The sequence below is a fragment of the Ictalurus punctatus genome, chromosome 25, assembly GCF_001660625.3.
Source record: "Ictalurus punctatus breed USDA103 chromosome 25, Coco_2.0, whole genome shotgun sequence".
Lineage (NCBI taxonomy): Eukaryota > Metazoa > Chordata > Actinopteri > Siluriformes > Ictaluridae > Ictalurus > Ictalurus punctatus.
Window position 1 is genome coordinate 19,313,289 of NC_030440.2, and position 12,369 is coordinate 19,325,657.

The following is a 12,369-nucleotide window of genomic DNA, read 5'->3' on the forward strand; positions in this document are numbered from 1 at the left end:
TTGGGATTTAAACGCCTTGGTTACTGAGCACGGCGCTCAGTATTATTGATTGTATAGTTATATTAGTTGTCGTTTTTGTATCGGTCGGATCGGTTTGTTTCCATGCCTCGAATGTTCTCGTTTCCCAGTGAAGACCGCGTTTACTTTGGTTTTGTGTTTGAAGTTCAATAAAGACTTTGATCTGCGCCTGCATCCGCCTCCAGTCCCGATACGTTACATTGATCATTAAAAAATGCACAACAAGACAAATGAGAAACAAATGGGCTGAAACAGGAATCAGTGTTTGATTTTAAAAAAAAATATAAGTAAAGTGTGGTGATTCCATTTTTTTTGGCAGGGTTGTCAGGGCTCTATGGTAACAATTTTTTTTAGGAGCTCCTAATTATTTAGGAGTATGGTTGAAGTTTAGGGTTTTTTTTTGTTTGTTTGGTTTTTTTTTTTAAAGAGATTGTAACGTTAATATGCCACAATATAACACCCAAGTAGGCCTTTATTTTTTTAAATAAAATATTTATTTATTACATATTATTCTATGCTGTATACAAAAAAACACTGTTGTTCCACTTTGTTAACAACTATAATAAATTTCCAAAAAATAAATCAAAACATGAATACTGGAGTTGACTTTTCTAGTGATATCTGGCAAATGTGAGTTTAAATGAAGTGACTGTGCTCTCTATTAGAGTTGGTGAAGTGAGTGAAGGAGAGAGGCAGTGTACTGTCTGTTTACAGACTGAACAGTTGCTACTCTTGATTATGATTGGTGAGGAATTATTTAATAAAGAAGTTTGAAGTAAACCCACCTTGTAGTGTTAGCATTACTATTAATTTACTCCGCCCACCGTTGTGTTTACACGATCAGGTCACAGTCGCAGGTTCAGGTCATTTGATCAATAAAAGATGGTTTATTTGTGAGATCGGGAAGTTGAGAGAAGCAGATGATGTACAGTGCTGCTCTTGTCCTCATAATGGATTCTTGCCAGTATTTACACACTTGTTCGGTTTACTGAGGTGATGAAAAGTAACTGTTGCGTGGTGTAGGTGGTGAAAGTAACTGTTGCGTGGTGTAGATGCATTTTGGAGTTGTAATTTTTATTCCGATTGTATTATAAAACTTTGTATAATACAAAGTTTTCACTTGCACCAGTGTGACTATATATTTTTTCACGGTCACACAAAGTACTTTTTAGTTGCAAATGCAGGTGAAATGGTCACACTGTAGAGCCCTGGTTATAGTCCCTCATAACCTGCAGAACTAATATGACCATATACCTATTACTGACGCAAGTTGTATGTTTGGTGCACCACCTAGGTTTGGGTAGGGAATGAAGCTGGAGGCAGGCTTGGAACAACTCAAAAGGAGCTTTATTCTTTCTTTTACTTTCCCTTTTCAGCTGTTTTATTTTATAAGAGCATGCACATGGCTCTCTGCTGGCTGGCTGTCTCTCTTTCTCTCTCTCTCTCTCTCTCTCTCTCTCTCACACACACACACACTTGCAGGTGAGAATCATTATGCGTTACCTGCTGGTTCAGCCTGCCTTCTCTCTGTCCACAGCCAACACTGGACCACTCCCCCGCTGCCACAATTTTATACAGTTATACCACCATATATCCATAAAAGATCTCTTCTGTAGCTTTGAAATGGCACCAACCTTATGCCTCTGTGATCTGTGGTGCCTGAAAAAGACTTTGGGAATTTCAGCCAACTTTGGAGCTCTATTGCCAGCTAAAATGACAAATCAAGCTATGCTGTGGAGCTAATTATTTTTTTAGTCTTTTAAAAAGATTTGCAATGCAACCTGCGGAGATTTTTCTACATTTTTGCAGAAAACTACTTCAATTGGTGAACTTGCAATTGCATGAAATTGTTTTGCATGGTCTTTCACAGTGATGTTTGTTGGTAAATGAGACCTTTTAGCTGTACACGGGTTTGACACACATGAATCAAAGAGGATTTTGACTGAATGTGCATTGTGATGGGGTCACATGATGCATCTTGGCCTAAATCTGCTGTAATTTTCAAAATTGCAAGGTCCTCCGACTATTGTGGAGTTTGCATTATTTTATGTTAATTTCTGTGATCACAAAATCATGAAATGCTGCAGAGAGTGGTTTATGCAATCAAATTTTGGTGAGAATTTGTACATTGATGTATTTATTTTTAAAGTATAGTGAATCTATGGGACATTTTTTTTATAAGACAAAAATGCACATTGTTTTGCATTGGTTATCATTTATTAAAAATAGAGTACTCTTTTCACTCATAGTATTTCTTCATTCAAATTTTGTTTAAAATATTTGGAAAACATCAGAACATGAACCCAGTATCATGAATTGAATCAAATCGTATATTGTTACACTCCTATGAATAACTTTTTAAAGTTTTAACTAGGCTTAACTATTTGTGACTGGATCAGTCCTTCAGCACTGGTTTCCCTTTTGTACTTCATAGTTTTATTTGAGTTGACAGTATTTAAATGTAAATCTTGGAATTTCAGATGGTGGGACATCAAACTCTGTAGAAGATGTAGACCAAAATAATGGAGGATTTAAAAGGAAGCATGTAAAAGAGGAAGAGTCTGAAGATGAAGACAACATCCATACAAGGACAGACTGGGGTTGAGTAACACTGACACTTTAATTCTCATTCAAACTTGTGCTATACTATGCAATTTATTAATATCACCACTTCTTGTAAAGCAAGTTCCCAATCAGGAAAGACCTCCTGTATCATGTGTGAAATCAAGTGTCCTCCACATCCAGATGATCTTCAGCAACAGTGGTAGCTGTGAGGCAGTCAGACAGCTGGCAGTTTATTGTTGCCTTTCAGTCAGTTCACTTGGTCTAACGCAGGAAGTATGGGATACCAAGCTTTCACCATCCTGCTGAAGAGAAGACATGATGTAGAGGGTCATGTCAGCTATACAGCAGTCTTCACCACTGTCTTTCAGTGTTTACACTTTACAGCTCTTTGAGAACACTTCTGTTTGTTGTATTGTACCTAGTCCATTTTCTATTTTTATACTTGCTCTATTGGTTTAGAATAATAACATACTTCCGTGAGTCATTTTATCGTAAGTGCTTAAGAGTTTTTGTTGGATTTTGAGCCCACAGTGATAAGGCTCTTGCAACCCTCCCTATCAAGGGCAATCTATCCACTCCTGATGATCTAGTATTTCATTACAGTGATGGCCTTCAGTTGCTTCTTGATGTCTGTGCACCTCTAAAATCCAGGACTGTTTCATTTGTCAATTCAGCTCTGTGGTACACACCAGAACTGCACCAGCTAAAAGCTCAAGGTCATCGTTTAACACGTCTGCATGTCAAAACCAGAATGTCCAAACTCTTTTCTCTGTGATGAATAATATTTTAAAGCCACCTGATCCTCTCCCGTCTCACTTGCATTCAACTGCCCTATGTGATGCTTTTTTTTGACCTTCTTTTACACAAAAATAGAAAATATTTTCCAGTCACTGTCTGCTTCAAACCAAGCCTATTATTCTTGTCTCAGTTCTCCTCTGCCTCTATCTTCTACTCTCTCCACTTTTAAACTTCCTACAATAGATGAGGTAACAAAAATTATTCGAAAATCTAAATCCACTACTTGTCAATTAGACCCTCTTCCAACCAATTAGTAAAAATCTGTCACCAGTTCTTTCGTCTTTAATCATTGATCTTATTTATTCTTCAATAATCAATGGTGTTTTCCACATAAACTTAAAACTGCTATAACAGCTCCTGTACTCAAGAAGCCAGGTGCTCACGCAAATAACGTTGATAATTTCTGCCCAATTTCAAACTTGTTTCTGTCTAAAATTCTGGAAATGGTTGTTGTGGTTCAGGTTCATGACCAGCTCTGTGATAATTTATACAGACAATTTCAATCTGGCTTTCATTTATATCATAGTACTGAGACTCCCCTTGTTAAAATCTAATGACTCTGTGGTATTGGCTGATTCAGGGATATCTACTTGAATTTTTCTGGTTTTAACTGTGACATTCAACACCATTTCTCACAATATCCTATTAGATAGATTACCATCTATTGGAATTGTTGGTACTGCCATGGATTGGTTCACATCCTATTTCTCGGGGTTGCACTCAATCTGTACTATTAAGGCGGTTCCAAAAGCATCCCAAATCACTACTGGTGTCCCGCAAGGATCACTCTTGGGCCCCCTGGTATTAATTATTTATCCCCTTCCGCTTCGTACTATTTTCAGAAAATTTGGCATCCATTTCCAGTGGTATGCTGACGACACCTAGCTCTACCTATTTTCTAAGACCACTCGTGTTCTTCCTCTCGCCTTTGTTTCTGTTGTCTGTCTGAATTTAAAACTTGGTTTTCAAACAACTTCCTTAAATTAATAACAGCAAAACTGAAATTTTACTTGTTGGTTCAAAAAAATTATCTTGCAAAGTCAAATTGTCTATTGACAATTCTCCATTTTCCCTCTTTACGCAGGTTAAGAGCTTGGGTGTTATCTTTGATAATACTCACATTAATAATATTACTCAGATAGCATGCTTCCATATACGTAACATTAACCATCTCTGTCCAGCCCTCTCACCAAAGAGCACTGCCATGATGGTCCATGCACTAGTCACATCATGCATCGTTTATTGTAATTCTCTTCTCTATGGTCTCCCTCTCTAACTTGCTTATAAACTTCAGTTAGTTCAGAACTCGGCTGCACGAATCACCTCTAGAGCTCCTTCGGATGAGCACATTTCCCCTGTCCTTCAACGTTTGCACTGGCTTCCTGTGAAATGCATTGAATTTTTTACTTCTTACCTATAAGGCACTAAACAAACTGGCTCCTTCCTATTTGCCCGATTTTCTTTCCATATACAATCCTGTACGGACTCTTGGATCATCTTATCTCTTATCTTAGTTCTCCCTTGCATGTGTTTGTCCTCTATGGAGTCTCCAATGTTTAGCTACGCAGCCCCTCATTTATGGAACCTGCTTCCTCAGGATCTCTGAAACATTGAAACTATTTTTGTTTTTAAATCTTGCCTCAAAACACATCTTTTCAGTGACTGTGTATATGTATCTTTTTATTGTTATTATTTTATTGTGGTGTTTTTAAGCCTGCAGTGAGTGCCTCTGTGGTTTTTTTTTTTAGGCCAAATTGATGGCCTCCTGTCATTTTATATTTTGTGTTTTATTGCTTGTAAGGTGTCCCTGAGTGCAATTAAAGGTGCCTATAAATAAAATTTATTATTATTATTATTATTATTATTATTATTATTATTATTATTATTATTATTATTGTTATTATTATTATTATTATTATTATTATTATATGCAGGATAGCCAGTCTGTCCCTTTTGTTGAATGCATGTAGCATGAGATGGATAATACCTTCTGATGTTTGATGGTGCAGTTCAAAAGCTGGATATGGAATATCCTGCTGCAGCACTGCAAGGTTTTTCCTCCTTCTGGTCCCCACAAGATTTAGAATATGTACCTGTTGAAAGGTCAAATATTAAGTCTAAAGGCCTACCAGCTTTCATTGGCATTATTTAGAACTTCTTAGGTGTTGCAGTGGTGCCAAAGGAAAGTTCCAGGGCTTAACTAAGATGACATTAACTTTCCCTCATACAAGAATACTTACTTCCCCAGAAAGCACACATTATCAGAAAAGTGTTTGGGCAATCTCCATGCCTTACCTGTTGCTGCTCTCAGATGCTTTACTATGGTGTTACATTGTACCTAGAAAAAGAGGCCTATACACTTTTAGATTTTTCTTATTGGTTAAGTGAATGTGTTGATGTTTATAAACATATATAAAAAATCCAGGCTGATAATCAGTATTGTCAGTTATGAAAAATTATTTCAATAAATAAACACTAACAAGTCACATGACACCAGGGAGGGAAAATGGCTAATTGGGCCCAATTTTGACATTTTCACTTAGGGGTGTACTCACTTTTTTTGCCAGTGGTTTAGACATTAATGGCTGTGTGTTGAGTTATTTTGAGGGGACAGCAAATTTACACTGTTACACAAGCTGTACACTCACTACTTTACATTGTAGGAAAGTGTCATTTCTTCAGTGTTGTCACATGAAAAGATATAATCAAATATTCACAAAAATGTGAGGGGTGTACTGACTTTTGTGAGATACTGTATGTGTTGGGCACAGTTCAGGTGGGTTTTACTTGGTGGGCAATAAAACGTTATTGACTTGTATTACAGTAAAGTTTTCCTAAATAATAATCATAAGCTAAGGTTATTCAAAATGTAATAAACATTCATTTATATTTTCCTCGTCTTGCTGAAAGAGCCAACAGCTGTATGCTGAATTGCAAACACAAATGGAGGGAATCATGTCTAAACAACAATAGCATTTTTGTTGTGGCCTTGTTGGGATCCCTTAGAACCTCCTATAAAAAAAAAAAAAAAAAAAAAAAAAAAACATAATAAATGGATAATAATTAATTCTTTACATTTATTTACCCCAACACTTTGAGACGTTCTGGGATTTTTAATAACAACAAAGAGTCAGGACCTCAGTTTAACACCTCATCCAAAAGACCACTTCCAGCAGCAACCTTAGTTTTCTCCAGAATGTCTCCCATCTACGGTACTGGCCAGGCTCAACCCTGCTTAGCTTCAATGGGACACCAGGCAAGACCCACAGGGTTATATGGCTCTGGATGGCTTACCTCTAGTGTTTCCATTTTAGATTTGCACTGTAACTTGGTTAGCCATTCTCTGTACATCTTCACAAGAAGTTATGTTTGTCATTGCCTGATCTATTATTTATAGAGCCTTATTTACATTCATTCTTTTTTCTAAAAATAGTTTATTTTCAAAATGAGTTTCTAATACTGTTCATTTTCCACTCCAGAAATGTATGATGCCCAGCTACAGGCCTTTTCCTGCTCTCTGTGTTCACTTTCCTGTACATCTCAAATTGACCTCCACAAACACATCAGAAGATACCATTATGAAGAATACAAGAGACTGCTACAGTCAGGAGAGTTAAAAGATAAGAACCATATCACCGCAATAAGCTCCAGTATTCAGCAAACAGCCTCCGTTACACCCAACAGTAACTCCTCTAATAAACAAATGCAGAAAGAAGTCTATCCCTGCTCACAGCGTGGGAAGAGTTTTACTGACTGGAGTAATCTCAGATAACACCATCGCATTCACACAGGAGAAAAGCCCTATCACTGCTCAGACTATGGGAAGAGTTTTATTTGATGGAGTGTATTACAAATACACCAGCGCATTCACACAGAAGAAAAGCGTATCACTGCTCAGAGTGTAGGAAGAGTTTTATTCGACGGAGTAATCTACAAAGACACCAGCACGTTCACACAGGAGAAAAGCCATATCACTGTTCAGAGTGTTGGAAGAGCTTTAATCAAAGGAGTAATTTCATACACCACCAACAAATTCACGTATCATAGTTACTGATTTGAGATTTACTTTTTTAGGTGCCTTTAAGACCTGAGTGCTCTAGCATGGAGTCAGATGACTGTGATGTATGATCTCTAAATAAAAAACAAAACTTTGAATAAACAGACCTTTAACAGTAATCATGATTTGTGTAAGGTATGTACACTACCATGCAAACATTTGGAATCACTTAGAAATTGGCTTGTTTTTGAAAGAAAATCACAATTTATTTTAAGCTAAAATTACATTAGAACAGAAATACAGTGTAGACAGTGTAAATGTTGTAAATAATTATTATAGTTGGAATCTGGTTGTAATGGAATATCAACATGGGTATATCAAAGCTCATTTTAGGCAACAATCATGTCTGTGTTCTAATTCCATTGTATTAAGTTATCATGTAAAAAGGCTAAATTATCATTTGAAAATCCTTGTCCAATTATGTTAGCACAGCTGAAATTCGTTGTGCTGTGTAAGGAAGCAATAAACCTGACCAGCTTTGGGCTATTTGGGTATCTGGAGGATCAGCATTTTCTGGGTTTTATCAGTGTCTCAAAATGACCAGAAAGAAAGAGCTTTCTTAAGAAGCTTGTCAGTCTATAGTTTTTGTTTGAGAAATGAAGACTATTCCATGTGAGAAATTGGCAAGAAATTGAAGTTATCTTAGAAAGATGTGTACTACTCCCTTCACAGAACAACGCAAACGGACTATAACTAGGATAGAAAAAGAAGTTGTATTTCTCAGTGCACAACTGTGCACTAAGTGAGGTGTTTGCATCACTGAGAAGAACATTTGGGAGGCGCAAAACAAATGAAAATCATCAAATGTGCACTTACCTACTCATTGCTTCAAACAGTTACTAACAAAAGCAACTGAGCCTCTTCTAAATATAATCAAATCTAAGTACAGAAATCTTTTAAACCGGCAGTTATCAAACCCTGGTTTAAAAGAACCTGGCCTGTCCCTGTCCCCTGTCAGTTGTCCAACCATAGGCCAATGTCAAATCTCCCTTTTATTTCCAATATCCTAAAAAAGGTTGTACTGTACTACAGCAGTTAGGCTCATACTTGCATAGGATTAACATGTAGTACAGGAGTTAGGCCTCATCATAGCAAAGAGGAAGCACTGGTTAAAGTGGTGAATGACCTACTGCTGGCCTTTGATTAGGATTATGTGTCCTTACTTGTGTTGCTTGCGCTTAGTGCAGCTTTTGACAGCACTGATCATACTATTCTCCTTGATAGACTAGAAAATGCCTTATTTGACTGATCATTATGTAGAGGTAAATGATGGCATCTCTATGCACACTAAAGTAAAGTTTGCTGTTACCCAAGGCTCTGTTCTGGGACACTGCTCGTTTCTCTATATATGATACGTCTCAATACAAATATTCATAAACATGGTATTAACTTTCACTATTATGCTGATGACACACTGGTATGTTTCAACAAAGCCAGGTGAGAGATAGCAGCTTAGTTGAGAAGTACATTAGATACTGGATGCTGATTAACTCTGTATGTCCTTTCAGTTACATGATACAGAATTAAAAGGCCTTGGTGTAATTATTGTCTTCAGTATTTCAACTGAAGCTTATGTAGATAATAATAGTAGTATAGCCTTCTTTCATCATATTGCTAATTCAAGAAATACTGTGTACTGCCATTTCATGATGCAGTAAAGCTAGTTAATACTTTTGTTGTTGCTAGGCTGGATGCCAGCCTGGACAGTAGCTAATGCCATGCTGTCCAGATGCTCCAGTAGGTGCATAAACAAGCTCTGGTTAGTCAAGACTGCAGCAGCCAGAGTCCTTACTAGAACCAGAAAATGACCACATCACCCCAATATTATCCACACTGTAGTGGCTCCCAGTAAAATTTTGCATTGATTAAAAAATAATTATGAAGATTTGAAGGGCCTGGCACTGCAGTGCCTGGGTGAACTTTTGGTCTTTTATGACCCACCATGCCTGCTTGGAACAAAAGGTGCAGGCTCTTCAGAGGTACCTTGAATAATGAAGGCTACAGCAGGGGCAGAGCTTTCTCTAAGAAAGACCCACAGTAATGGAACAGACTTCCAGTTAGTGTTCAAAACTCAGACACAGTCTCAGTCTTTACATCTAGGATAAAAACATACTTGTTTAGTTGAGCCTTTTGTTAATAACATTTTTCTTAGGTAAAGGAGCAGATCTGGAGCGTTCACGAGTATTGTGGTGAACTGGGATGTTTAGATGCTGTCATCTCCAGTCTCTCGCGTTTAATCAGGTTTCTTGACCGTGGATTGACTGGCCACTTTATGTCCTAGGGCGCCCTCATGTTAGCAAGCCCTCATGTTACCTTCTGTGTTACCTTTTGGCTCTCCCTTTTAGTTATGCTGTCATAGCTGGTCTTGCCTAAGTCCCTGCTTGCACTCACATTGTACATCTTCTCAAACCATTACATACACCCTTAATGATGGCTGTGGATATTCTTTCTTAGATTACTTTAAGACAGTAATCGCTAAGAACAGTTTACACTCAAGTCTCCATCACTGAACAGTTGACAACTTCAGCTTTGTACAAGAAACTTTAAATTCTGATGATGACCACAGCCATACTCAAGTTCTTCCTAACACACTTCACACTGCTTGACTATAAAATATACAGTTATAGAAGAGAAATGCCTCATAATCACACTACCCATTGTCACCCAGATGAGGATGGGTTTTCTTTTGAGTCTAGTTTCCCTCAAGGTTTCTTCCCCTTGTTGTCTCAGGAACTTTTTCCTTGCTACTGTCACCTCTGGCTTGCTCATTAGGGATTCATTTAAATAAAAATGTTATATCTAGATTTCTGCAACTCTGCTTTTGTTAAAAATCACAATACAAATCAAATGAATTGAATGGAATTATTATTTAAAGATTTGAAGATTTTTTCCCAGAATTGTCATTAGCTCTGGTAGTTTATGTATATCAGCCATTCCTTGTAGAAATTACATTTAATTATTATATTTAAAAAAAATACTTGAACTTGATCCAGTCAAGAGGACCACAATAACAAAGTAAAAATATGTGTTTGATGAAAGTGAGATGTAAAAGTAAGTGAATGTTTATTTGTTTGTTTGCTTGTCTATATATGCCATAAATGAAAGGCCTCTCTATAATGTTGTGACATTCATTAAATGGTGTAAATATTTAATAGGAACCGGGACATGAGCACATTTTCGTTGATTGAAACTTAAGAGGGCAGCATGTTGGCGCTGCCAGCATTTATCAAAAGTTAACAAAACTATTAAACGTTAAACTGTTTCAATATGGAATTGTCACTGTATGAATATTATTCTGAAACCCATGGATAGAAAGAAGCAGCTCCTGTTCTTGAGCCTCATACTTATGTATTGTGACACAATGCTCCAGCAGGAGGCACTGTGGACATTAATTGCTCCTTTAAACTCACAACAGAAGAAGAGGAGATGCAGGATTTTTTTCTTCCCCTCTGAGTGAGCAATTGAGCTTTCGTACTGAGGTAATCCTCTTCTACATTAAAATATTCCTAACTGGGTGGTATAATAACAAATTTGGTTGATTTAAAACCATAAACCTGCAATTGTGGCTGTATTTGAGGGTATTCACTACACTGTACTTTAAAACCTGAGCTAAGTTAAACTAACTGAACTGTCTGCATGAATCCTCTATGAAGTGTATTAGTTTATAGTAGGTTCTACAGTATGATCAGAGCCTTAATTTCCAGAAACACAAAGCTTTAGGCCTCATAAGATCTTACAACTTACAATGGAATTAGCAGAGGTTCGACTGTGGTCTTCTAAAAATCCTCCATTCACTCTTGGTACTCCTGGCTCACAGGTAACAATTAACCATATATGTGTAATTAAATGTTTAATACTTAAGTGATTCACCTGGCTGTCTGAATGTTCTTCCCTTAATCAAGTTTCATCAATGGTAGGTTGCATTCTGTCCTACTATTCAAGGAAAACCAAAGTTATTATTTACTCAGTAGTCTCAGAATGAACAAGTAATCTTTTGTGAACAAGTGTTGTTACTCTTTGGTCATTAGCTGTGTGGGGATGTACAGACAATAACTAGTAAGGCTTCAGGTGGAGGCTCTCTGGAACACATCACCCTTATGGACCTTCAGAAAAATGTAAAGAAGGAAGAAACTGTAGATGAAGAATATCTCTGTAAGTCAACATGGCAACTAACAGTCCAAACTATTGTTCATTAATAATATTAGTATACCATAATTTGTGAATGAACCACATCACTTACTTTTTAGATTTTTGTTTTCTACTTTACATTTGTATGTTAAATTGCAACATTTAAATTTAATAAATGAAATTTCAGGTGAAGTGCTGCCAGGCACTTTGGGACACATCACACCTGTGGACCAACAGAATCATGTGAAAAAGGAAGAACCGGAAGATGAAGACAATCTCCGTAAGACATCAGGGTCTACAAGAGTCTAGATTGGTCTCAGTAATGTATAATTTTAATTATGTTTTATTTCTGACTGGAGTAGTCCTTCAACACTCGTTTCCCCATAAATATTCATTGTTCTTCATAGATTTACTTGAGCTGAAAGTATTTAAATGTAAATGGTGGAATTTCAGGTGATGGGACGTCAAACTCTGTGGAAAATGTAGGCGAACAGAGTGGAGGATTTGAAAGAAAGCATATAAAAAAGGACAAGTCTGAAGATGAGGACTCTCTCTGTACAACAACAGACCGGGGTTAAGTAACACTGATACTCATTCATATTCTTGCTGTGCTATATAATGTATTAATATAAACATTTATTGTAATTGGAGCTCCCAATCAGGAAGAACAGCCTGTATATTGTGGGAAATCAAGTGTCATCCACACCTAGATGATCTTCAGCAACAGTGGTAGCTGTGAACCAGCCAAACTGATGGCATCAATTTATTGTTGCTTTTCAGTCGATGTATGTGGAACAACACAG

The 12,369-nt window shown here is 37.0% G+C and overlaps 1 protein-coding gene across 1 annotated transcript in view; it reads left to right on the plus strand.

Moving 5' to 3' along the window:
• The window catches only part of LOC108258234 (uncharacterized), a 51,546-nt gene that overhangs the window by 36,386 nt on the left and 2,791 nt on the right, over positions 1-12,369 (plus strand). Inside the window, 4 exon segments of the mRNA XM_053675920.1 lie at positions 11,138-11,255; positions 11,467-11,590; positions 11,754-11,846; positions 12,020-12,139. Coding sequence (XP_053531895.1) covers positions 11,138-11,255; positions 11,467-11,590; positions 11,754-11,846; positions 12,020-12,139 — 455 coding nt within the window.